Here is a 27,757-nt window from a genome sequence, read left to right on the forward strand (position 1 = left end):
TGGGTTGCCATTTCCTTCTCCAATGCATGAAAGTGAAAAGTCAAAGTGAAGTTGCTCAGTCGTGTCCGACTGTTAGCAACCCCATGGACTGCAGCCTACCAGGCTCCTCCGTCCATGGGATTTTCCAGGCAAGAGTACTGGAGTGGGGTGCCATTGCCTTCTCCATCTTCAGTTGCTAAGTTGTGTCTAACTCTTTGCCACTCCATGGACTGCAGCCTGCCAAGCTTCTCTGTCCTCCACTGTCTCCCAGAGTTTGCTCAAATACACGCCCATTGAGTCTGTGATGCCGTCCAACCATCTCATCATCTGTTGTCCCCTCTCCTCCTGCCTTCAGTCTTTCCCAGCATCAGGGTCTTTTCCAATGAGTTGGCTCTTCACATCAGGTGGCCAAAGTATTGGAGCTTCAGCTGCAGCATCAGTCCGTCCAATGAATATTCAGAACTGATTTCCTTTAGGATTGACTGGTTTGATCTCCTTGTGTGGGACTTTGTTCTTGCAAAAGACACTCAAAGGGTAACAAACACTGATTTCCTTCCTAGAAAGCATAGTTTGGGAAGCTCTTGGTTATGAGATGAGGGACTCTTGCTTACATCACGTGGCACGATGGATGGAAAACAGAGCATGAACAAATGAGACCTAGTCTCCCCTTGTTAAGGCCTCTCCCTAGCAGCCGTGTGCTGTTGGGCTGATCACCTACCCTATCTCTACTTCCATCTTCTCACTGATTCCTTAGGGGTTCCAGCACCCATCTTCCAGTGCATGGCGAAGGTCGTGAGCACACGCCAAGCACCTGATGCCCGGTAGTGACTGTGCTTGTCTCTAGATTGAGGCAAAGCTCAGTATTATCCCCTTTGCAAGGTGGCTGGAAGTACTAAACTAGATAAAGGGCCAAAACTGGGTCCAAAATTATGGGGCGAGAAGGCAGATGTCTCAGAGGTTCTAGAGGGACCCTGTTTGCTGAGCAGCAAGGTCACGTTCTCTGGGTAATACCCGACCCTCTGTTTCCTCTACCAACTGCACACCCCACATTTACTCACACAGCCTTCTGGGTCATGGCCACACACTGTACACCCCAGTTATTTGGAAGCCCCAGGCATGAGGACATTGGCAATGAAACAAGGGTTGAGCCAACACCCCACCACTTGGAAACAGTCTTGAAAGAGTGGGGCTGAGTTTTGAAGCCCCAATGTCAAGGTAGAAAAGAACAGTTCAGCTGAGCCCACAGAAATCCTGGGGACAGACTTTTGCTTTGCAAAATACAGTGGCCTTGAAGCTGGTGGCCTGAGCAGTCAGCCCTACTCTGTCCCTAACTGATGCACATCTCTGAAAAGTCCTTTCATCTCTCTGAGCCTCAGTTCAGTTACTGGTACAATAAGAGGGGTGGAGACAGTGATCCCTCATCTCAGCCACTGTGGTGGTGGTGGTGGTGGTGGTTTAGTTGCTAAGTCATGTCTGACTCTTGTGATCCCATGGAGGCTTCTCTGTCCGTGGGATTCTCCAGGCAAAGACCCTCTTGATACATCTAATTTCCACCAGGAGCTGGCTGTAGGGGTCCATGAACCTCGTAAATGCACAGCCTGCATAGAGCTTGGGCTCTCATTTCCCCAGATTTGCAGCAAATTGGCTGCAGGAAACGAAGCTAAAGAGGGTTTGGAAGGGTGTCTCTCTTTGTGTCTGGACAGCTGGTCACCTGTCCAGCCTGGTCCACCTGAGGTGTTTGTGCCATAGCAGTGGTGGCTGGTGTAGGGTTTTCAGGGCAGTGAGGGGCTGATCCTGGTCAGAGCTCAGCCCTGCAAACGACTGGACAGGGAGGAGCTAGGGAAGGGGAGGAGCCCCAGAAGGGGCGGGGCCAGGGGAGAGGCAGAGTCAGGGCTCTGCTTGGTTAGTGACAGAACCTGGCTCTAGTCCAGCCAGTTCTCTACCAAGCCCTACGGACAGTCGCCTCTGCTGTGTGCACACTCATCACCGGACAGAGTAAGTACAGGCAGTGTGGACCGAGGACCTGTGGGGCTTAGGGTGGTGGTGGGGGAGTGGGGGAATGGCCTCTGGAGTTATGGCATTTGGAGGGCTTAAAAACTCTGGAGGTGTCCCAGGGTGAGCAGGACAGTGGTGGGGAGGGAGGAAGCCAGGGCCTGAAGATTAAATAAAGTGGTGATTCTCACCCAAGTGTGATTTGCCTCTTGGGCACTGCTTCATCTGGAGGCATTTTTAGTTGTCATAACTGGATTGGGGGCTGCTGTTGGCTTCCAGGAGGAGAGGACAGGCCAGGGATACTGTGAATACTCTACGCTACACAGGACAGCCCCCACTGAACGACCTGGCTCGAAGTGCCAATAGTCCTGAGAAACCCTGAACTAAGTGGTGCGGACACAACGTCTGGTCCCTGGAACATGCTGGACAAACCATAGCTTCTATTGTTTTCTGTGCCCGGAATGTTTCACCTTCAGAAATCAGGAAAAATGATCGAATACAATCTGTTTCCCTAAGATAAGGCTGGCCTGCCAGGAGGTTGCCACCCAGAGTGGTCATTTGGCCATTTGCTAAGTAAGAAAATGTAGACATACAGTGAGTGGAATTTTCAGTTTTTCTAAAGATAAGGCTTTGCGCATGAAACACAACAATAAAAGGGAAACTGCTCCTCTGGGCCGACATCCTATTGACAGATCAAGAAACCACAGCTTAAAGAATAAAGGGGGTGGGAGGGAACTTCGGGAAGTGGTGGATGGCAGTGATGATTTCACAGGTGTGTACTTCCCTGCTCTCCAAACTCATCAAATTGTGTACAGTAAATATGTACAGCCTTTGGCAGGTCAGTCCGACCTCAATAAAGTATTAGAAAAGAAAGAGAAAGGAAACTGAAGCTGAGCTTCAGTGCGGAAGTTATTCAAGGTCAGCTGGCAAGTTAGCCCCAGGAATGCCAGGGCTCAGCCCTGGATGCCCAGACTGGCTCACTTCCATGACTCGGTGGCCAGCACATGTTCTAACACCTCTGAATTACAGAGAAGGAGCCCGAGTCCAGTCATCCATCCACTCATCCATTCATTCCACAGGAGTGCTGGAGCACCACCTCTTGACTGAACGCGTCATGGCGGGACCAGTAGAGATGGAGGTCCTTTCTTGCAAGCACAGGTTCTAGTGCGGGAAAGGCTTGGACAAAAGAAGCCCGCAGCACACGCATATGTAATTTCACTTCTGTAACTGGTGGAGCCATGAGAGAAACAGTCAAAGGAGCCCTTATAGAGAATAGCAGTGGTGAGGGTATGGCCAGGTGTGGACAGGGTGCCATCAGGATAAGTGGAAGCCTGGACCCAGAGAGCAGGTGGCGTTAGTGAAGAGGCGGGGAAAGGTTTCCAGGAGGGAGGGTGGAGTGTACAAGGGCCCAGGACTGGGACAGGGCTTCTGTGTTAGGGACTGAAAAACAAGACGTGTGTCCTGGGAGGCAGAGCTGGTCAGGTGCGGCTGGTGAGAGCCAGACAGAGCTGGCAGCCTCATGGGTTATCGTGTAATCACAGTTAGGTTTTACCGAGCCAGTGGGCAGCAATGGTGTCTTTAGGCAAGGGAGGGCCCTGCCCGTGTTTGTGATCGAAGGGGATTATTTCAGAATATACTTATGTATGTCGAATGGCTCTCAGGGGCAGGATAAGCAGAGTCCAGGAAAAAGAGGCTTCCACTGGGATGATAGCAAGGAAAATGCGGCGAGGCAGGCAGATTTCAGAGCTAGAAACCGACAAGCCCTGCTGATGGTCTGGAGATAGAGAGGGAGGTTAAGAAAGGCCCAGGCCCCTGATTCCAGAAAGCTCTTCCCCCCTGGCCTGCAGGATCTAGGGGAAGTTGTGTTTTATCTCTCCCTCTCTGCCTGGGCTCCAAGTCCTATCTCTCTTTGTGTAATTAGCAGATAGTAGACAGACCCTCCTGAGCCACACGGCCACCTCCCACAGCTGAGTCCAAAGTCGACCTTGGTGGGACTTTGTTGCCTAACATTTGGAATAAACACCAGCAGATTTCCAGGCTGGATGGTGGGACACCAGTGGGAGGACCTCCCAGGACCTGCCTATCCGATGCCCAGCCTCTGTCATCGCAAGTCCCTTTGGCCTGGGGTGCCAGATCAGCCCGATCAATTTGCTCTCTTCCCTCTGACACGTGGGAGCATCTCTGCAGACACACTGGCGTCAGGCACCCAGGAGAGCGTCAGCCAGGCCAGGCTCTGCCAGCACTCAGTGGGGGCCGGTCTCCTGAGAGCCAGGTTCACAGAGCCTGAAGACTTTCCACTGGCTCAAGGTTGGCACGAAACTCTGTAAGCTGTATATTTGCCCCCAGAGGCCCATGAGTGCAATTGCAAAGCCTGGACTTAGAAACTCAGAAACCTGAAATGAGCACCCCCAGGCCTCTACTGTCTCAAGAGTAACCTCTCTGACCCTCTGTTTCCTCTCCTGGACAATTGTGACAATGATACCAACTCCATGTTGCTATGAAGTGAAGTGTTAGTTGCTCAGTTGTGCCCAGCTCTTTGTGACCCCATGGACTGTAGCCCACCAGGTTCCTCTGTCCATTGGATTCTCCAGGCAAGAACACTGGAGTGGGTTGCCATTTCCTTCTCCAGGGGATCTCCCCAATCCAGGGCTCCAACCTGGGTCTCCTGCATTGCAGGCAGACAAGGAACATGAATGAGCTATTTCAGGTGAGCAGGTTAGGAGACACCTGGGAATCAGAAGAGGGGGAACAGCATGTCATCCTCATAAATCGGAGCCAAGAGGCAGCATGTACACCAGTCAGAGTCTGGATTTTAACCCAGATCCATTACTCACTGGCTGGAACGAGCTATTCCATTTTGCTAAGCCTCAGTTTCTTGCTGTTGTTTAGTTAAGTCGGGTTCAACTCTTTTGTGACCCCATGGACTGTTGCCCGCCAGGCTCCTCTGTCCATGGGATTTACCAAACAAGAATACTGGAGTGTATTGCCATTTCCTTCTTCAGGGGATCTATCCAACCCTGGGATTAAACCCACATCTCCTGCATTGGTAGGCAGATTCTTTACCACTGAGCCATCAGAGAAGACTCAGTTTATTTGGCTGTAAAATGGAACTAATAATACTTTGGGTAAAGATGAAATGTAGTTATATTTAGAGAGCATTTAATCAGTCCTTAATAAATAGTGGCATCAATAAGAGGGAGAGAGCTAAATGGAGCAAGGTTTTCTGGGCCCCAAACCTGAAGCCCAGAGGAGCCTGAGAGAAGCAGCTTTAGTCCATCAGGTTGCTGGTGTTTCAGAGGGGTGGCCAGTGGTAGGGCCACCAGACCTCCAGGCCTGGGAGGGGAAGGGCCTGGCCCAAGGTCACCAGGCTGTTGCCAGACACAGGAGGATGGGAGGTTGGAACTCTCACTCCTGCTCCCTGACCAGCTGCCCCTGGGCTCTGCTGTCCAAGCAGGAAACTCCTCTGTGGCCTGTAACAATTCTTTGAATGCATTTCTTTTATGGTAATTATCAGCTCAGTGTTATCTGTGTGTGGGTGTAGAGGGAGGGTTGAACTGAGTTGCTTCTTAAGCAGCATCCTGCTACATTGATGATTCTAACACTCTTCGGACTAAAGGACACAGTGATCATGCCACCCACCCATGCTCTTTAAAGACCTTCGGGAAGGTCACTCTCAAAGTGGGAACAAAAAGGGAGTGTCAGCATGGGAAGCCTGGACTGCTTCTTGTTTATTTTTTTATTTGGCTGCCTTGGGGAAGCAGGCTCTTTGTTACATCCTATGGGTCCTTCGATGTAGGTCACACACCCTCTCGTATGGCACCCAGGCTCAATAGTTGTGGTGCATAGGCTTGGTTTTTCTGTAGCATGTGGGGTTTTAGTTCCCCGAACATAGATCGAACCCATGTTCCCTGCACTGCAAAGCAAATTAATGACCACTGGGCCACCAGCAGAGTCCCCAGACCATTTCTCAATTCTCTGCAGAGGCAGAGAATACAAAATTGGAAGGCTGTGACACAGACAGGGGAGGACCAGGGATCTGGGGAACTGAAGGGTGTGGCGGTTCAGAGCGTGAGCTTTCAGGGTCCGAACTGGGTCTGAGCCCAAGCTCTGCCACTACTAGCGAGTGACTCAAACTCTTAGAGCCTCAGACGACCCGTCTGTAAAACGGAGCCTATCTCGTGGCCTCGGCCTGCACAGTCTTGGAGCAGAGCCTGGGTTCCCAGCCAGAGACTGAGGCCAGGTCACGGCGGTGAGAGCACCAGATCCTAGCCACTAGACCAGTGGTCAGTGACAAGTCCCTGTCCTTCTGCTTTGCAAAAAAGAATTCTCACAAAATGGAAAGTAGTGAAACAAGTGAAGTATTAGGAGGAAAAGGAGTACAGTAAGTGTGGATAGACACACAGGCACACTCAGAGGGAGAGTCACTGAGTTCGCATCCTCATGGCAGTTTGAATTACTTTTATGGGGCATTTCTTCCAGGTTTCCTTTGGCCAACAATTTTGATTTCCTGGTTCACAGTCCATGTTTGGCATAGCTCAGGGTCTTCCCATGTGAGCACACGCATCTCTTAGCCAAGATGGATCCCACCGAGGAGGCTCATGGGTAGAGCATTTCTTGACATCACTCCTTGGCCCTCCAAGAAGCCTGTCTGGTCATGTGTGGTCAGGGAGGTCTCCTGACTTCAAGAAAGAGAAACGTGTTTTCTGGGTAGGGTCCAGCCCACTCCCTTACTTGTCCTGCTATTCTCGTCTTGGAGTTTCGGTCCACAGAAAATGAATCTCCAATCGCTCTTCCCCTGGGAGTCCATCTACCTCCTGCCTCATAGCCCGTAATCGAACCTGCGTCCACGGGTGTGTGTGAGGCTAAAGGGACTGATGTGTGTTGAGACATCGCAGCACCCAGCAGTGGCAAGTGCTGTCAGTGCACCTGGGCCTCCCATGGGCACCAGGACCTCTGAAGCCGCTGTGTTTGGCTCAGGGTCACTGGAGGTTCGGCAGACAGAACACCCTAAATGAACTTCCTTGGTGGGCTCAGGTGTAGTTTATTTTTTGTTTGTTTTTGATAATGTGAGAAGTAGATTTATTTATTTAAACTGACACACATTGCATAGACAGAATCTGGTTTGTCTCAGAAGATGAGAACAGCCCTGGTAGAAACAATCCACAGAGTGTGGGCCATCTCAGAAGGTGAGAGGCCCTCGGGTACAATTTGGAGGCCAGGAGTGCTGAGTGTGACTTGCTTGAGTCCATCAGTTTCATTCAAAGACAGGAGGGTCCACGGACCCCCAGGCTCACTGGTGTCCTCCCACCAGCCATATCCAATGCAGCAGTGGGGGGCCCTTTGGAGTTTGGTTTTGCATGGGTCTGTGACTCTGTGGCCATGCTCGCCCTGAGCCTGGGGGGCCTGATGTCATGGTGTCCATGGGGGGAGCATACCCAGCTGAAGGGGATGCACACCGGGCCCATCGTGGGAATTAGTTGTCTGGCTGCCACTGGGCTCCCGTGAGAGCGTGTGTGTGAAAGCGTGTGCCCCTGCATACAGCTGGGGAAGCGGGGGTCTCGAGTGGGGCTTTGGTCCATCGTGGCCACACTGCCAGCTCACACTTGGACAGCACGTCTGCATAGGGCCCGGTTCCAAGCCATTGCTTATGTGGACTCCTTAAAGCCTCAGCCACTCCTGGTGTGGGTTCTGTCCTGACCTCCGTCTACAGGCAGCAACACTTGCTCCATATCACACTTGGAGGAGCAGTGAGGTTGGGATTTGAACCCGGACTGCTGCCTTTAGAGTCTGTGCTGTTCACAGTGGGTGGAAGGAGGGCTTTAGGAGGCCCAGGCACAGGAACAGTTTCTGGGTAGACAGGGGGAGTCTAGGTAGGTGGCAGGGGAGAGACTGAGGGTGGAGGACAAGCCAGAATGATGGCAGAGCCCCAGGGCCCACCTGAGAGTCTGTAGAGAGACAAGAGGTGAGGGCATCCTATCTGGGGGAGGCAAAGAAGAGCGCCAGGAAGGTCAAACAATACACCTTCATGGTCTCACAGTCCTGGAGGCTGGAAGGCCAAGGTCAAGGTGTTGGCAGGGCGGGTTCCTCCTGGGGCCTTGCTGCTTGGCTTGTCTGCGATTGTCTCCTTCTCCTTCCTGTGTCCCCACATTTCTCGTGTGGTCACCCCTCAGTCTGCGTGTGTCTGTGTCCTAATCTTTTTTTTTCTTTTTTAAATCCTTGATTATATTTATTTTTAATTGAGTGATGATTGCTTTACAATATTGGTTTGATTTATATCAATACATCAACATAATCAGCCATAGGTATACATATGTGCCCTCCTTCTTGAACCTCCGTCCCACGTCCCACCCTTTTCCAGCCCTCCAGGTTGTTACAGAGCCCCAGTTTGAGTTCCCTGAGTCACACAGCAAATTTCCATTGGCTATTTTCCATATGTTAGTGTATCTGCTTCCATGCTGTTCTCTCCATTCGTCTCACCCTCTGCTTCCTCGCATGCCCTTGTCCATAAGTCTGTTTTCTAATCTTTTCTTTCAAGGACACCAGTCGCACTGGATGAGGGCCCTGCTCCAAAGACCTCATTTTAACTTAAGAAAGTGAAGTCGCTCAGTCGTGTTGGACTCTTTGCAACCCTGTGGACTGTAGCCTCGGAGAAGGCAATGGCACCCCATTCCAGTACTCTTGCCTGGAAAATCCCATGGATGGAGGAACCTGGTAGGCTGCAGTCCATGGGGTCGCTAAGAGTCAGACACGACTGAGCGACTTCACTTTCACTTTTTACTTTCATGCATAGAAGGAAATGGCAACCCACTCCAGGGTTCTTGCCTGGAGAATCCCAGGGACGGGGAGCCTGGTGGGCTGCCATCTAGGGGTCGCACAGAGTCGGACACGACTGAAGCGACTTAGCAGCAGCAGCAGGAGGACTGTAGCCTACCAGGCTTCTCTGTCCATGGGATCCTCCAGGCAAGAGTACTGGAGTGGGTTACCGTTTCCTTCTCCAGAGGATCTTCCCGACCCAGGGATCGAACCCAGGTCCCCCACATTGAAGGCAGACGCTTTAACCTCTGATCCACCAGAGAAGCCCCCATTTTAACTTAACTGCCTCTTAAAGGCCCTGTCTCCAAACGCAGTCACATTTGGGGGTCTTGGGTTTCTGGACATCAGTGTATGGATTTGGGGGGCACAGTTCAGCCCATCACAGAAGAAGAGGGTAGTCTGGGAGCTCACACGGTGTGTGTTAGTTGCTCAGTTGTGCCCGACTCTTTGCGACCCTGTGGACTGCAGCCCACCAGGTTCCAGGCAAGGATACTGGAGTGGGTTGCCATTTCCTTCTCCAGGGGATTTTCCCGACCCAGGGACTGAACCTGGGTCTCCTGCACTGCAGGCAGATTCTTTACTGACTGAGCCACCAGGGAAGCCCTGGGAGCTAACAGTAAGAGGACAGAATTTCCTTAAGGGAGGAAGGTGCCTCTGATGAGGGACTGGGTGGCTTTATGGGGTCCTAGAGCAGCCCCTGGGGAAGGAGAGGGAGACTGATGGTATCCTGTGTTCACGCATGAAGCACAGGAGCCTGGCACTCTGCCCACCACCTGGATGCTCCGAATGAACAGGGACAAATCCAGCAGTGTGGCTGAGACCACGGGGAGTAGCTACCCTGAGCTCATAGCAGGAAATGAGGTATTGCAAATGCTACGCCCCAGCAAGAAAGTGAGGGATAGGGGTCATTCAGGGATACAGGCTTCTCAGCTTCTGGTAACCTCAGAGCTGCTGAGCAGGCAGAATCCTCAGTCCTCTGTGATGGGTACTTCCCTATGGATGAGAAGCGTCTTCTTGCCCGGTGCCCACAGGGGTCTCACTCCTCCGCCTGTCCTTCTTCTCCCTGCCATAGATACCCACGTCCCCGAGCCTCTGTCCTTCCGCCCCTCTGGTGCTCTCTAAAACCTCACTCCCTCCCAGCCGCTGGGGTTCATCATCGCCCTCTGAGGCTGCTGGTGGGCACGGTCGCCCCCTTCGGAAGGTCAGCCCTGCCCCTAATCTTCCGATCTTCTCACGGAGAGGATGCGCCAGCCACCCATCCTTTCTGAGGTCATCTTCCCACTCTCCCTTTCAGAACGAGGGGTTAGCCGCGATGCGTCTCTGTCTCTTCCTGTGCCTGGTGCTCCTCGGGCCGCGGATGGCCACCCTCCGGCGCTCCCAAAAGAAGAAAATCCAGGAGGTGCCGCCAGCGGTTACCACGGCGCCGCCAGGCAGCAGGGACTTTGTCTTCGACCTCTACAGGGCCTTGGCCGCAGCCGCCCCCGCTCAGAACATCTTCTTCTCCCCTCTGAGCATCACCGTGAGCCTGGCCATGCTCTCCCTGGGTGCTCAATCCAACACGAAGGCGCAGATCCTGGAAGGCCTGGGCATCGGCCCGGGGGAAGGCTCGGAGGAGGAGCTCCACAGCGCCTCCCAGAGGCTGCTGCGCGAGCTCCAGCAGCCCCAAGACAGCCTTCAGCTGAGCCTGGGCAACGCCCTGTTCACCAAGCCCAGGTTGCCCATCCAGGAGGCCTTCCTGGGTGCCATGAGGACTCTGTACCTGGCAGACACTTTCCCCACGAACTTTGAGGACCCCGAAGGAGCCAAGAAGAAGATCAATGATTACGTGGCAAAGCAAACGAAAGGCAAGATTGTGGACTTGATAAAGAGCCTGGATGGCACCCAGGTCATGGTCATGGTGAATTACATTTTCTTTAAAGGTAAGACCCTTGGGCTTGAATCTGAACTTGCTCTTTGCAGATGCTTTTTGTCAAAAACAAACAAAACAAAAACCCCCCAATCCCTCCAAGACGAAACAAAACCAGTTCCCACACACATAAACGAGAGGGAGTGGGTTTAGTACTCTCTGGTCCCTGATGATAGAGTGAAGTCAACGGTCAGCCGGGTGAGACGATGCCTTCTTAGCCTTCTTGGTGCGTATGTGTGTGTTTAGTCGCTTCAGTTGTGTTGGACTCTGTGTAGCCTGCCAGGCTCCTCTGTTCATGGGATTCTGTGGACAAGAATACCAGAGTGGGTTGCCATGCCCTCCTCCAGGGGATCTCCCCAACCCATGGGTTGAATCTGCATCTCCTGCATTGCAAGCAGATTCTTTACTGCTGAGCCACCAGGGAAGCCCCTCTTAATGCTTCAGGTGGTATAAAGAGCCTGATGCTGTTTCCTCCACTGGGGAAAAGCCAGCTCCTATTTGGGCCCCCAGGAACACTTAAAGCCACAGCATCCACATAAACTCTGAAGCATGAGTTTGTCAAGGCCACGATGCCAAAGAAACGGACACCATGGCTACTCAGGGAAGGACTGTGGGTCTTAGACGTGCCTTAGAGGGCTTTTGCCAGCTGCTCTGAGGCACCCACGTCCTCACCTCTGTGCCTTCCTGGGAGCTGGTTCCTTAGCCCAGAAATTCTGGGACAAGAACCTATTCCTCTGAATTGTCTTCTCTTCCCCACTTGAGAGTCAGTCTCCCCATCTTTGTCTCCCTGGCATTTCTTGTAAATATCCCTACTCATCTCAGCTTGTATGCCTGCTTCTCCTTCTAGATGCTGAGTCCTGAGCACCCTATATGGGGCCTGACTGAAGATAGAGAGGGGAGTGGGGAGAAAGGGAAAGAGGAAACTAGTTAAATTGGTACCCAAACCCCCTTCCTGTGGTCACAGAGAGTGAGGATCAAGCTTGCCTTCTAAGAGTTCTTGTCCTCATGTCCAGGTCTAGGCTTCAGAGGACAGCTGTGAAGTAAGCTAAATGGCCCGTGGGAGTTGGATCTATATTTGATAACTACTAAGAAGATGAATGGAGAAGGCAATGGCAGCCCACTCCAGTACTCTTACCTGGCAGATCCCATGGATCGAGGAGCCTGGTAGGCTGCAGTCCATTGGGTCGCTAAGAGTCGGACACGACTGAGCGACTTCACTTTTACTTTTCACTTTCATGCATTGGAGAAGGAAATGGCAACCCACTCCAGTGTTCTTGCCTGGAGAATCCCAGGGACAGCGGAGCCTGGTGGGCTGCCATCTATGGGGTTGCACAGAGTCCGACACGACTGAAGCGACTTAGCAAGAAGATGAAAGCAATTACTTGTATCACTTTGAACAAAATACCCATATGAAACAGACTGAGCAAGAAGCACAACCAAAGACTTCCCAGCAGGAAAAATCATGTTTTTTTCAGGACCCTTATGAACCTTTCCTCCAAACCTAGATTGAAATTCAATATTGGGAAAAGAATGGAAAAGAGAAGAACTCACCCTCCTCAGTGGGATATTTGAGCTTGAGTACCAACATCAGAGAACCAGACAAACAGCATTTAGGGTAAAGGGTGCCCAAAGACATGAAAACCAACCTCCTTGTTTTGCAAATGTGGGAGCATAGCCCCACAAAGTTCTAGTCTGTCCCCTGAATTAAGAAGGGGCTTGTCTTTATATTGAAGAGGCTTTGCTGTCACTTCTCCCAACGATACTGCTCTAAAGAGGATGCTCTCTGGTAGGTTTACTGTGAGCACACTTTTCATTGGTAGCTGACAATTTCTAATTCCTTTTCCATTTCAATCTGTAGCTAAGTGGGAGACAAGCTTCAACCTCAAAAGCACCCACGAGCAGGACTTCTACGTGACCCCAGAGACGGTGGTGCGGGTCCCCATGATGAAACAACAGGACCAGTTTTACTACCTCCTGGACCGAAACCTCTCCTGCAAGGTGGTGGGGGTCCCCTACCAAGGGAACGCCACTGCCTTCTTCATTCTCCCCCGCGAGGGGGAAATGGAGCAGGTGGAAAATGGCCTGAAGGAAAAAACACTCAAGAAGTGGCTCAGGATGCCCATGAAGAGGTATTCTTCACAGTACTCTGGGCCAGCCTGCTGCGGCACACCCACAGGGCCACACGGCAGTGGTGGGAGCACTCACCCGGCCCAGGACCTGCCTCCAAGCCCAGAAGCATCATGTGATGTCCCAGCTCTGGGGCCTGAGTCCCCTAGCTGGAGGGAGCAGGGCTGGAAGCTGGGTTTTCTGGTGGGACATCTGAGTGGGCAGTGACCACTGGGGACAGCTCAGGTCCAAGTCCAGAGTTGGATGGGTTCCTTTCTAGACAACAGGTTGGAGGAGCATTAGGAAACCTAGAGATAGCAGTAATATGAGCCAGTGCTCTCAGAGAGTCTAAGAAAAGGTCCTCTTCTCTTTCCAGGCGGCTTGAGCTTTATCTTCCCAAGTTCTCTATCGAGGGCTCCTATCAGCTGGAGGAAGTCCTCCCCAAGCTGGGGATCAGAGACATCTTCACCTCCGACGCCGACCTGACCGGCATCTCCAACCACTCCAGCATCCGGGTCTCTGAGGTGAGCCCAGAAGCTCCTGAGCACCTGCTTCTAGAAACTTCTATCCTTTTCTGTTATATTCTATTCCATTCTATTCACCCCATCCCTCATTCCATATTCTTTCTCTCTCTCTCTCTCTCCTCTTTTCCCTCAAGAAGCAAAGGTTTCACTTTGCCTCTTGTCCTCTGAGCAGTGGGAAGCTGTATCCAGCGCCGTGTCTTGCAGGTGTCTTGTCTTAAGCAATCAAACCTAAGAATCAGAGGCTGACTCCTTCACTTACTGCGTGACCTCCAGCAATTACTAGACCTCTCTGAGCCTCCTTTCTCTCTATAAACTCAGAGAGTCACACCCTTGCTGTGAGAGGCAGTGAGAATTCAATGAAAAACATGTGAGCACTCACCCCTAAGCCCTGGGGGCACAGTAATTGTTCAGTCACCTCATCTCCTGTCTGCTTCATGGCTCAGGAGCACAGAAGTTCAGATAGTGGTGCCATTGGCAGAAGCTTGGCTGTTTCCCCCGATGGCATCTCCCTGCCCCTGGTGGCTCCGTGACACCTGATGTCTCCGTGACGCCTGATGTCTCCCCTGTAGATGGTGCACAAAGCTGTGGTGGAGGTGGATGAGTCTGGAACCCAAGCGGCTGCAGCCACGGGGATGGTCATCACGTTCAAATCTGCCCGATTGGGCTCTCAAAGGATAGTCTTCAACAGGCCTTTTCTGGTGCTCATTGTGAAGAACAGCAAACACATCCTTTTCTTAGGCAAAGTGACTCGCCCTTGAGATGAGGATTTCTCAAGGGGCCTCCATAGTGGAAGATGAATGTGCACGATGGCTGTCTGTCTGCTGGGAGTTGCTGATTTACACAGGTTTGGTTGACTAATGAGACTCCCACAAATCATAATATTAAGAACATCATCAAAACACTGATGACTGCTTTTTTTCACATGATTGCAAGACATGGGTGCCTTGGAGAACATTTGGTTTTGCCCTTGCCTTTCATCAGTGGAGATTAGCCCTGAGGCCCAGAGAGGTTGGTTGACTTGCCCAAGGCCACACAGCATGTTAGTGGCAGAGAGAAGCCCAGAATCTAAGCACCTGTTACCCAGCCCAACACCACCAGTTTCTGTAGGAGCATTGTTCCAGTAGATATTTCCAACAGGAAGTGTATCCCTAAGCCTAGCTTCCCACCTTTTGGCAGTACCAGCTATCAGTTCATCATGGCTTGGAAAAAAAATGCTGGGATGGGAGTATGAAATCGGGCTTCTGTCCCAGCTGTGTGACTTTGGGTAATACTATCCCTCTCTGGACTTCAGTTTCCCCATGTCAGGTGAGGGACTGAAGAACCCTTGAAATCATATAAAAAGGCTAGAATGTTCCCCACCAATCACTGTTGATTTCAATGCATTTAAGTGCCACTCATCTTTTAAGAAAAGCAGGTGGACAGCCGGGTAGACATGGCCAACCCGGGATTGTACTGTCCTGTGGGTTAAGTTACAACCTCGTGGGCTTGGCTAGGTGTGGAAGAATGGAGGCCTGACGCGAATACTAGAGTGTCATTTGAAGACCCTAATGACTAACCGTGGATTTTAGTGTCAGCAATAACAATAAAGCATTTTGCAAACACTGGATGTCATTGTCCTTCTGGAGGCAGTGCTGGGAATGGTGACATTCCTAGCTTACCATGTTCTAGGACCAATGCTGGCTGCTTCACCTGGATCGTTAGACTTACCCTTCACAATATCCTGTACCAGGCAGGCACTCCTCTTACTTCCATTTTACAGACAGGGAAGGTGAGCCTTGTTGGGAACAGGTAATCTCTCCAGTCACACAGCTCCTTGGTGGTAGAGGCAGGATTGGACCCTGGGAGTGTGGCCTCAGGACCTCCCTCTCAGCCTTGGGCTCTGCTGCAGAGCAGACAAGACCTGGAAACAGAAGCCCAGGTCAAGTGCATCAGGGCACCAGCTCCGCTGTCATCCAGGTAGGCTCAGTCTCCTCCTTCATGAGTCCCATGACGCTTCCCCATCTGTCAAATGAAGGGGATCAGGCACATTCCAGCATCAAGGAATGAATGAGTGAAGGAGTCCTTCACTTAGTCTCAGACGGTCCCCTAATTCGCTGCCCCCAGGTCTGACCCGTGAGTGCCTGTCACCCCACTCTGCATGCCCATGGCTTGCTTCTCATGAGCCTGTGCTCAGGAGACCCTTGCCTGTGTGGCAGGTGTGTGCCCCTTAGAACTAAGGTCAGAACCCCGAGCTTTGACCATCCCCTGAGGTAGGAGCACTTACTATGTGCCAGCCACACTTTGCATCTGTGATCTCTGATCCTTCGACAACCCTGCATGCCTATCAGAGTCCCCATCTCACAGAGGACAGCCTGAGCGCGTGCCCAGAGCCCTCCAGTGAGAGGCCCAGGCTCGGGGGCCCAGATGGCACGAGTATGGGCTGGCGGCAGGGCAGACGCTGCAAGCAGCACCAGGCGGCTTGTCCTCGCGTGTGCGCCTCAGGCTTGGGAAGCTGGGGAGGATGGGGCCTCTTCATGGGGCCTGACTCACTCCTGGGTGCCTTTTCCTTTCGTAACACCTGGTCTTTTTTTTTTTTTTGGCAAATATTTCTCTCAGCGTTGACTCAGCCAGTCCAAGGTCAGGGGAGGCCCTGACTGTACCACGTGTGTCTGGCCAAGGTCCAGCGCTGTCTAAAGTTCACTCAGCAAATAGTCACTAAATGCCCCCATGTGGGGGACTAGCCCGGGCTCGGGGCAGCTGATTTGGGGGGGCCTGGAGGGAAACTCTGAGCTGGGAGTCAGCACCGCTCACGTGAGTCAATTGTCTCACCATCCTGGGATGAACAGATCGATAGAGCCACTCAGACAGAGAGAGAAGGAGGGTTACATTCTGAGGGGGCAGGCGAGATTTTTGCCAAAGAAGTGACCTGAAGTGAGCAGATAGGGCTTCATGGGCAGCAGTTTGGGTACAGGGCTGGGCCGTCTGGCCGGGGGAACAGCTGAAGCAGAGTGTGGCTGAGGAAGCTGCAGTGTGCACGGGAGATGGTGGCAGCTTCAGTGTGGGCCAGGGCCACATGGGGAGGAGAGCAAGGAGGGAAGAGGGGGCGATGCTTGTGGTCCAGTGACAGGGACCCTGGACACTTCTCTCTCATCCTGAGCTTCAGCGTAGTTTGACCATCCTCACCACACCTAAGTCACTCCCTGGACCCCTTCCGGGCCCTCGCTCTTCCACCTGTGTGTCCATAGATGCCTCACACAGCCCTTTAGGGGGGGCTTTCACACCCATCCACACCTGCTCCTCCATCGACCCCACCAGACCTGTCTTATAGGTGCCTACATTATAGGCATGGCTGTCCCCATCCAGGGCCTTCCCAGCTGGCACTAGTGGTAAAGAACCCGCCTGCCAGTGCAGGAGATATAAGAGACACAGGTTCGATCCCTGGTTCAGGAAGATCCCTTGGAGGAGGGCATGGCAACCCACTCCAGTATTCTTGCCTGGAGAATCCCATGGACAGAGGAGCCTTTTGGGCTACAGTCCACAGGATCACAAAGAATCAGACACGAATGAAGCGACTAGGCATGCACACACACACACCTCTGGACTTTCTTTCTTAGCCCTTATATTCATTTTCTAGGGTTGCCATAACAAAATTCCACAGATGGGGCAGCTTGACAACAGACATGTATTATCTCACAGTCCTGGAGGCTGGAAGTCTGAGATCAGGTGTCTCCAGGGCTGTTTCTCTCTGAGGGCTGTCTTTGGTGTCTGCAGATGGCAGTCGTCTCTCTGTGTCCTCACGTGGGCTTCCCTCTTGATCTTCTCCCTCTTGATCCCCTCCCCTTCCAATCTTCATCAGTCGAGTCGGATGGTAGTAGTGCTAGTCGCTCAGTTGTGTCCGACTCTTTGCAACCCCATGGTCTGTCCATGGGGCTCTCCAGGCAAGAATACTGGAGTGGATAGCCTTTCCCTTCTCCAGAGGATCTTCCTGACCCAGGGATTGAACCCAGGTCTCCTTCGCTGTAGGCATTTTCTTTACCATCTGAGCTACCAGGGAAGCCCATGTTGGATGGGGACCCACCTTAATTTTAACTTAATCACCCTTTTAAAGATGCCACCTTTGAATATAGCCACATTCTGAGGTACTGGGGTTAGGACTTTAACATATGGATTTGGTGAGGACATAGCTCAAAGTCACCCATCTTTGAGTTCCTTGGAAGCTATTACCAGATTCACTGCTGTTCTTAGGCACCCATCTTCGCTTCCCTCTCTGACTACATGCACTCTGAGGCCCTCCCCACCGTGGACTTCAGAGAGCAGAGGAATGGTTCAAGGGCCCAGGATTCCTTCCCCCACCATTCCCAGCAGAAACCCAGACCAGAAAGAATGACCTTGGTCTCCAGAGAAAGCACTTCACACCCCATGGAACAACCTTGGCTAGCCTACCCTTGTTTATTTAACTCTATCATTTGAAGGCTACTGTTTAAGTGGTTCCTACAGGGAATCAGGCAGGGAGCTAGGACAAAGATGTAAACGGTGAGCCTAGCAGATGCAGGCTTAGGCAATAACCAGGCATGCACACAAATACGCAAAATTACAGACTGTAATGAGGGCTATCCTTTTGTTCCCAGATGTTTATTAAATATCCCTTGGAACTGCTCCAGGTGCTGGAGATAAATGAAAAAATGAACAAAGATCTCTGCTCTGGGCAAGCTATATTCTAGCACAGAAAGACAACAACAAAAAAGAGAGAAAAAAATCAAAAAGTAAAATATGTCACATTGTCAGTTGATGACAAAGTGCTATGAAGTGTGAGTTTGACAGTCGAGCATAGGAAGTACAGAATACAGGACAGAGACTTGACATCCATGAACTTGACTGTATGATCAAGGTCAGCTTCACCAGTGGTGTGGCGTGTCATCATCCTGGGTTCTCTGATATGGAGCGACCAGAAAGGAGCATTGCCTCGGTGGGATCTTCCCCCAAACACGTCACCTCCTCACTCTGATCATGAGAAAACACCATATAGACCACAGCTGAGAGACCTTCAACAAAATACCTGGCCAGCCCTACTCTTCCAAAGTGTCAAGGTCACACAAAGCAAGGAAAGCCTGATGCTATGGACCAAAGGTTTGTGTTCCCTCAAAATTCACATGTTGAGGTCCTCACCCTGCAATGTGATCGTGTTAGAAGGTGGTGCCATCGGGAGGTGACTAGGTCATGAGGGTGGAGCCCTCATGAATGGGATTAGTGCCCTTGAAAGAGACACAAGAGCTCACTCTTGTCCTTCCCCACATGAGGACTTAAGCAGAAGAGAGTCCTCACCTGACTATGCTGGTTCCTGATCTCAGCCTGGATGTTCAGCCTCCCAAACTATGAAGAGTAAATTTCTACTGTGTATAAGTCACTAAGCCTGTGGTATTCTGTTATGGCAGCAGGACAGTTTCAGAGACCTAAAAACTGTCACAGGCCAGGTGAAACTAAGGAGACCTGGAAACTGAGTATAATGTGGTTTCCTGGATAGGATACTGGAGGAGAAAAAGGACATTAGTGGAAAAAGTGAAATCCAAAAGAGTCTATACCATGCCAAAGTTCGCTCCTTAGTTTTCAGAAATATGCCACGGCTACATAAGATGTTTATGTCTCAAGAGCTCTCTTCACTGTCATCACAACTTCTCTGTACATCTAAAATTGTTTCAAACTAGAAAATTGACTTTTTCCAGTGAGATGTTAAAAAAAAATGTAGAGAAGAGAGTAGGTATGGGGTTGGGTGGGGCAGAAGCAGGGGACTAGTTAAGGAGGAGAATGGGCACCAAGAGACAGGCAAGGACCTTCTACTGCTGCAAGACAGAGAGCTGTAGGTGGTGGAATTGAAGCCAAGAGCTGAGGGACAAGCAGGGATGAATGGGGAGACTGTTGCTTGTACAGAACGTGAGTGAAGGCCCAGCGATGGGAGAGTGTGTCCTGTTCATGGAACTGACAGGGGCCGAAAGATACAGGCGGCTGGAACCCAGGAGGCTCAGTCTTCACCAGCACCAGTTAGACTATGCAGGGTGCCAGGGCGGTGGTGGGGGTGGCAGCACTCCTAACAGTGGGTGGCACTTGGATGCCACCTCCTGAGCACCCGCACCACTCAGAGTCCTCTGCATATATTGTCTCAGTTAATGAAGAGGCAGAGAGGCGCCTGCACAAGGGGTTGGGAGGGCAAGTGGGTGACATCAATGACATTCTCCCATTTTCTATAGAGCCCCACTCCAGAGCTGACCATCCACCACCTTTCCCCAAGGAATGAGGTGGGGATGAGATGACCCCCACCTGGCAACAGCTACAGACACAAAAGTGTTTTGCCTATCTGAGAGAATCCAGTGTGAGAGACCACATGCCATTCCTGATGATCATTTTCCATGAAGACATAAAGAGTACTGACAAAAAAAATAATAATGCTCCTACACATGTCCAGATGTGCTTGCTACTTGCTCATATGTGCACACATAGGCACAGTCTTCTGGGGATACGTGGCTGCTAACTCTCTGGTTGAACTAGAAGCTGAGCATTCATTGTATACCTGGGGGGTTGGATGGGGGAGGTGGTCCCAGAGCCTTCCCCTATCTGGGTCCTTGCTTCTCCATCCCTCCCCCAGAGAGGCTGTGCTATGAACCATTCATGGCTCTGAGCAGGAGGTACGTGTTGCTTCTGATGTTATGGACCTGGGCTGGGTTGGGGTGGGGCAGGCTGGAGGTTTGGGAAGGCCAGTCTGGCAGGTCGGGTGGGTGTGTGGTGAAAGAGTATGAGACGGGCCCAGCCTCTGCTCCCCGGTACTCAGAGCCAAACACACAGTATGTCCATTTTCCCCACTGCCATGTAGGGTGATGGTAAGGAGGCTTGGAGGAAACCAGGCAGGGGCATATTGAAATTACCAGCAGATTAAAAATCAGGGACTTTACTTTTCCATCAAAGGTCTGTCTAGTCAAAGCTATGGTTTTTCCAGTAGTCATGTATGGATGTGAGAGTTGGACCATAAAGAAGGCTGAGCACTGAAGAATTAATGCCTTTGAACTGCGGTGTTGGAGAAGACTCTTGAGAGTCCCTTCGACAGCAAAGAGATCCAACCAGTCCACCCTAAAGGAAATCAGTCCTGAATATTCATTGGAAGGACTAATGCTGAAGCTGAAACTCCAATACTTTGGCCACCTGATGGGAAGAACTGACTCATTTGAAAAGACCCTGATGCTGGGAAAGATTGAAGGTGGGAGGAGAAGGGGACAACAGAGGATGAGATGGTTGGATGACATCACCGACTCAATGGGCATGAGTTTGAGTAAGCTCCAGGAGTTGATGATGGACAGGAAGGCGTAGCCTGGTGCACTCCATGGGGTCGCAAAAGTCGGACACGACTGAGCCACTGAACTGAACCGACCCGAACTGAAGGCAGGGGCAGGGCCCTGACCTTACACCTGACACCGGTGTTTCTCAGTCTGTGATCAGTATCACCAGAGACTTGGGGGAGAGGTGGGTGTTTGTTAAAGAAGCCTCTTCCTGGCCCCTACGGGAGGAATCAGTCAGTGTGTTTAACAAGCCCCCCTCACCCTCGGGATTCTGATGCACAAGCAGAGCACAGAGTTATCCAGTTTGGCTCAGATCCCAGTGAATCCACACCCCCTCCTCTCTGCAGCTGCCACTACCAAGCTTCAGTGCCCAGGGACTCTCATACACTCACACTCTATGCCCCAAGGGCCTGGATACTCTTCAGTTTTAGCACTTTCTCAGAAGGCAATGGCACCCCACTCCAGTACTCTTGCCTGGAAAATCCCATGGATGGAGGAGCCTGGTAGGCTGCAGTCCATGGGGTCGCTAAGAGTCGGACACGACTGAGCGACTTCCCTTTCACTTTTCACTTTCATGCATTGGAGAAGGAAATGGCAGCCCACTCCAGTGTTCTTGCCTGGAGAATCCCAGGGACAGGGGAGCTTGATGGGCTGCCGTCTATGGGGTCGCACAGAGTCGGACATGACTGAAGTGACTTCGCAGCAGCAGCAGCAGCAGCAGCTAATCCTTGCAGAGCCACTGCTGGGTGATAAACACAAACACCGGCACATCCTCAGGACTCTGCCCAGAGGCACCTTCCTGACTTCCCCAGATTCATCTCTGGACCCCCACCCTCCACCCCTTCCTCCATGACTTCCCACACTCTATACTGCCCATCTCTCTACATGTCTGTGTCTCTCACATACCAGGAAATCCCCGAGGGCTGGCCCCAGTGCCTGGCATGGTCCTTGGCCCAAAGTGGGCCCTCAACAAATGTTGGGTGAATGAATTAAGGAGCTACATAATGGAGATTCCAGAAGATTCCATGCCTCTGCCAGTCCTCAGTCCACTGCCTAAAACCCCTATTCCTTGAGCCCTGGATGCCTACCTGAGTGCACTGTGCAGATGGGGCTGCTGATAACACAGATAAATATGAATTCCAGATAATGAATCCCTTTTTAGCATAAATATGTCCCAGGGATTGTGGGGTGGGTCCCAGGAATTTGTTTGCCAAATCTGACAGCTCTGTCTGTAGAGAACAAGGGGGAGAGAGAAGCGGCCATCCCCACGGCCAGAAGCCAGCAGTGTTCCCTGAAGAGCTAAGGGGGAAGTCATATCACAGGGACAGCAGACAAAGGCTTTTCCTGTAAGAGGGCGGGAACAGGTTTCAAAGAGTCAGAGGAGGGTCTATTCCACCAGGAAGGACCAGGAAGGGCTCCCTGCCACATGCTGTGCAGCCCGAGATAACACAAAGGGGTGGACTTATGTGTGATTGCATCAAGCTGAAGCCCAAGACAGAACTTCTCAGAGGTCCCCTTGTTTGTGAAGGGAGTTGAAATTCTCCCTTGTCCTGGGATGAACTGAGAGATCTGAGGATTCCCAGGTGGTGCTAGTGGTAAAGAACCCGCCTGTCAACGTAAGAGATGCAGGTTTGACCCCTGGGTTGGGAAGATCCCCTGGAGAAGGGCATGCAACCCACGCCAGTATTCTTGCCTGGAGAATTCCATGGATAGAGGAGCCTGGCATGCTAAAGTCCATGGGGTCTCAAAGAGTCGGACACGATTGAAGTGACTTAGCATGCATGCACACGAGGGTTCTATAGGGACAGCTGTGCTCTATGGAATATGCTTTGTGACCTGCAATGCTGGTATCCCAGCTGCAGAGGTGGGTGGGGCCAGACCATGTGGCTGCTGATGGATCAGAGGATGGAAGGGAGGCCAAGGGGTGGATGTGGGAGCTTCAAACGCTAGTTCCCTGAATAATCTGTATCCTTAAAGATGTTCTGAGGACCTTTCAGAAAACAGACTGAGAGGGAGCAGGCAGGGAAGAGAGCAGGCAGCCCAGGGGCCAGTGACCCAGGGAGCAGTGCCAGCAGCTGGGACCAGAGTGTGGGCAGCAGAAACGGAGAGTAGGAAGTAGGTTCCCGGGAAGCAGAAGAGAATATCTTGCCCACACTGAAGGGGAGGCTGGAGGAGGGAGGGTGCCCCAGGTTCCTGGCTGAGCTGGGGAGTTAGTGGCACCGTCCACTGAGATGGGGAGCAGAGAACAGAGGGGTGGGGTGGGGGTTACTTAGGGCATGATTGGTGGGAGAGATCCCAAGGAGAGAAGCCAAGGAGGAGCAGTGTCAAAACCCTGATTGCCAGAAGTCTCTGAAGCATGGTGAGAGCTGCAGCATCCCAGGTAAGAGGTGGGAGGTGACCCATGCGACAGAAAACTCAGCAGGTGGAGATCACCCTGCTATGGAGAGTGGATGATCTAGGAGAGGGTCTCAGGTCAGACCAAGCTGCTGAGAGGGCACGGGAAGAAGTTGGAGAAGCACATGAGGGCTTGGTCAACAACACCCACATTAACCAAGGGCCCTGCCGCATCTTTGTGCCCTGAAAGTGAAAGTGAAGTCACTCTGTCACGTTGGACCCTTTGCGACTCCAAGGACTGTGGCCTACCAGGCTCCTCCGTCCGTGGGGTTTTCCAGGCAAGAGTCCTGGAATGGGTTGCTATTTCCTGCTCTTGAACTTTCTTCTGATTGATTGGTGGTGAGGTAACTGGGAGTCAGCATCATCAGCTTTCTGGTTCCAAGTGGTCTGGGGTCTGTAGTGGGCAGCTTATAGTTAACTTCTCCCACCTGATGAGGGTTTCAGTATCTGCAAAATAGTTCAAAGGTTATGGTCCAGAATATTATCTATAGCCCTTAGGGAGGAAATAAAGGTCCTTGATTTTGTTTAATGGCTAAAGTATTTTTATTTTGTCTTGCTTGACTATTTTCCTTTGCTTCTGGATTTTCTCACTGCTATGGTTCAATTTATTCCTTGGAACTCAGGGAAGGCCCCATAGGATCCTGGTCCATTATGCACATTACCTGTACCAGATCTTCCCACAGGCTGGCCCAGAGCAGAGTCAGGATGCCTCCTTCTTCCTGTGGGCTGCACTTGCTGTCTCTGTAACCAAGTTAAGAACAGGTCAGCCAGGAGTGGGGCTGTGTTTCTTGGAAAGGACAAGGGCGTGGGCTCTAAAACCAGCTGGCCTGGTGCAAAATCCTCACTGGGCACTCACTGCCCTGCAACCATGGGAATTCGCTTCCTCTCTTTGTACTTCAGTTTCTTCATATGTGAAACTGAATAACCGAAACTGCCTTAGAAGGTATCTGTGAGAACTTGGGTTCTTAACATAAAGACTAGCTCACCTGTGGTTACATCCTCATTATGACTAGGCCTCTGCGCAGTGAAGGAGGAATTGATAATTTGTATAAAAACAGAGAAGGCAAAGGGAAAACCCATTTACTGAGGCATCAAGTGTACGGCACACGCCGCGCTGTGAAGCTGGTCTGCTCTCTTCTGTAACGTTCAAATGGCCCGGTTTACGGTCTTCCCCTAGCCTGAGTCAAGTGGGCAGGTGATGTGGATTTGGATTTATCTCCTGCTGTATAATAAATCATTCTAAAAGTTCACAGCTTGGAATGATAAAATTTTATTTATTATCTTACAGTTTCTGAGAGTCTGGAATCTGGGACGTATTAAACTGGGTGGTTCTGGCTCTCTCTTGTGAGCTTGGGCAGGAGGGCTACAGACCTGCCCAGAGCTAGAATTCCATGATCAGACTTACTCACATGGCTGGTGGCAAGAGGCCTCAGTTCTTTGCCTTTGGGTCTCTTCATAGGGCTGCTTCACACATGGCTCCCCCTCAAGTCTGTGTGTGTGTGTGTGCGTGTGTGTGTGTGTGCGTGCGTGCCTGTGTGTGTGAGTGAGAAAGAGAGAGAACCCAAGACAGAAGCAGCATCTTTTTACAACCCAAACACAGGAGTGATACCCCATCCCTTCTGCCATATTCCTTTCATTAGAACCAAATCACAAAGTCCCAGGTGGCACCAGTGGCAAAGAACCTGCCTGCCGATGCAGGAGACCAGGAGATGTGACAGAGGTGGGTTTGATCCCTGGGTTGGGAAGATCCCCTGGAGGAGGGCATGGCAGCCCACTTTAGTATTCTAGCCTAGAGAATCCCATGCACTGTGGAGCCTGGCAGGCTGCAGTCCATAGGATCCCAAAGAGTCGGACATAACTGAAGCGACTTAGCACACACACACGCCCACTAAGTCCACTCTAGCTCCAGGAGAAGGTAGTTAAACTCTGTCTCTTAAAGGCAGGATTATCAAAGAATGTGTGGACATACCTCTAAAATGACCTGCATATTGTAATTTCCAAATCCAGTGAAGTCACTGCCCTGGTAGTAGAGCCTTTATTAAAAACGAGTGGGAGGAATGAATGAGCAAGTGAATGGGTCACTGAGGAGGGTATTTCTGTCCTGTCTGACACCGAGGAAAGAGGCTGAGGCTTGGAGAGGCTGAATTGTGGTTACAGTTATTAGGATGGGGGTGGCTGCTCTGATCTCAACAGTCCTTGTTACCCAGAAATTCTCAGATGTCACCTAGAGCCTGGAGGGCAGTGCTGAAAGGGAAAATGATGATGCAAAGTACAAAATTCCCTCCTCAAAGGCAAACAAGATACAGCAGGAGGAGGAATGGATGGCTAAGCATCAGGCAAATCAGAGACAGGAATTCTCCCTGATCCTGCTGAATGCTTCTGCAGTTGCCTCCAGATCTGATCTGTGTGGGGACCAGGCCAAGGGCCAGCTGGGTTGTGCTGAAGGGGATTTGCAAACGCACCTCCGATCTATAGTCAGTATCTCCCCTGCAACTGCAAGACTAGGTCCATGCAAATGCAGCCAGAGAGCATAGGTGTCAGGCAATACAGATCTCCTCTCTCCATAGTTTTCCAGGGGAGAGCAGATTCCAGAGTCCCCTCGCTTATAACAGAGAAGGTGGAAACTGCTCTGCAGTTTGAGTAGCTGTCAATTCTCATTTCTTCCTTCTAAGAATTCCTTAAAGAGACACAATTGATGAAAGAGGTTCAGAGAGGTAAAGTAACTGCCTTAACTCAGCTAGTAGATAGGGGCAGAGACAGATGTCAAAGGAGCCTCACTGAGTGAGACCCTGCCCATGATCCCTGCCAGCTTGCCTCCCACTCAGGGAGCAAACAAGGGCATCTATTGCTTGTTTTTGCTCCCTCTTGTTGCAGTGTAAGTCCCAATAAAGCCTTGCCAAAATTTCTCATCTGGCCTCTTATCAATTTTTACTGATTAAAGAGTCCAAGAACTCAAGCCAGTAACAGACGCAGGTGGGCGGCCCTAGGGAAGCAAGAAAGCAAAATCAAGAATTAAATTCATGAAAAGGAATGAACTGACAAGGATGATTATACTTTGCATGACTTTTTGGTTTAAATATTGTCTATTTTTTTATGTTTTGTTCTTCCAGATTTAAGGAACCCTTTTGGTGGCGGAGAGGTTAAAGCGTCTGCCTGCGATGTGGGAGACCCGGGTTCGATCCCTGGATCGGGAAGATCCCCTGGAGAGGGAAATGGCAACCCACTCCAGTATTCTTGCCTGGAGAATCCCATGGATGGAGGAGCCTGGTAGGCTACAGTCCACGGGGTCGCAAAGAGTAGGACACGACTGATCGACTTCACTTTCACTTTCTTTCAAAGCATCTGTGACTTGCAGCAATTTGATATTGTTTAACTTTGTAAACAAATATAAAACATTTATGGATTCCTCCCCAACTGAACTCTCCAGGACTCAGAAACTTTTTAAGAGTGTGCTTATTTTCATGGCAATTTAGCCATTTGCATAAATTCAAAATAATCTACTCTCTTTAGAATAGGACACAACTGGAAAAACATAGAGTTATTACCAAGATTTTGTCTGGAATGTCATATTCAAGAGTATGCATAAACTCAACTTTTACCAGGCAGCTTTAAGGAACTAAGATTGACTTTATAGAGCAAAAAAAAAAAAAAAAAAAAAACCCAGGAAAAATAGGCTGGTACCTTGCTTACAAGGTTGCCAGCTATCTAATTAGGTGAGTAAGGAAGGTAGGTACAAGAGCTCAAGATATCTATCTCAAGAAGGGAGGGAATTCACCTAAATCTACAGGCATTGCAGGTAAAATCTGATAGTAAGTATATGGGTTGGCTTTCCTGGACTTCAGAGGCCTTTAAAAGTTTAATCTGGGACTCCTGGTGAAAAGTTCCAGGAAAGCAGATTCAAAAGAGCTTATGCTTTCAATTGCTTTTTTGTTACACTTAGATAAATAATCAGGACAATTTTGCTGATACCAGACTTACTTTAATGAAAAAAATCAATCTTAATTTAGCAATATTTGGTGGGATGAGGGTGATTTTAGAGAGAAAAATTATGTTTCAGTAATGTGCCTCTGTGGATAATAGATTCTAGTCCTGTTAACTGTCTTTGAGGTTTTGATATTTACCTGTGAACTAAACTAGAACTGAATTTTAATTTCTTCCAATATCAGGCTCGGACTCTCAAAACAACTGTTTTCAGTTTTTCCTCTAATCTTTTTGACTTAGAATCACTGAGAACTAAAACCGTCCTTTTCCTGAGGCCATACAAGCTAAAATTGGACAACTTGATATAAACCTCATGGAAGTTACCATAATAGCTCATGTATAGGCAAGCTTTATGCCAATTGTTGTATGAGTGATTCAGAAAGTTTATATAAACACCAAAGGCCATCATCAGAGGCATTTCTGATGATGCAAAAAGAGGCTTCAACACCTTGGCATCTAGAAATCTTCTTCAACTGGCTCCCTTCTAGACTTGGTGCCTTATGATTATCAGAATTGCAGCTAGTTACACTAATCATTCTTCTAATTTGTTCTCTATCATTTTAAAATTTCATATGCTTTGTGTCTTCCATTGCTGTACTATGACAGCCTCCAAAAGAATAATGGTAGCTGACTTCTGGAGGTGATTGATTTATCCTAAAAGATTCTGCCTAATGAAGATCCATGAATTTCTCCTATAATGAGTGCTGCCTAAGACTCATTTCCTAGATGGCTCCTCAAACGTGGCCATAAACTCTCTAAAA

General features: G+C 50.5%; 1 protein-coding gene across 1 annotated transcript; it reads left to right on the top strand.

The window, feature by feature from the left end:
- Positions 1 to 1,841: 1,841 nt before the first annotated feature.
- On the top strand, positions 1,842 to 14,921 carry SERPINA5 (serpin family A member 5). The gene is made up of 5 exons (XM_061395216.1): positions 1,842 to 1,974; positions 10,079 to 10,703; positions 12,549 to 12,819; positions 13,173 to 13,320; positions 13,890 to 14,921. The coding sequence occupies exons 2-5, from the start codon at positions 10,097 to 10,099 to the stop codon at positions 14,076 to 14,078; spliced, it is 1,215 nt and encodes a 404-aa protein (XP_061251200.1). The 5' UTR covers positions 1,842 to 1,974; positions 10,079 to 10,096; the 3' UTR covers positions 14,079 to 14,921.
- The last annotated feature ends 12,836 nt before the right edge of the window (positions 14,922 to 27,757 follow it).

The sequence above is a fragment of the Bos javanicus genome, chromosome 21 (genome assembly GCF_032452875.1).
Source record: "Bos javanicus breed banteng chromosome 21, ARS-OSU_banteng_1.0, whole genome shotgun sequence".
Lineage (NCBI taxonomy): Eukaryota > Metazoa > Chordata > Mammalia > Artiodactyla > Bovidae > Bos > Bos javanicus.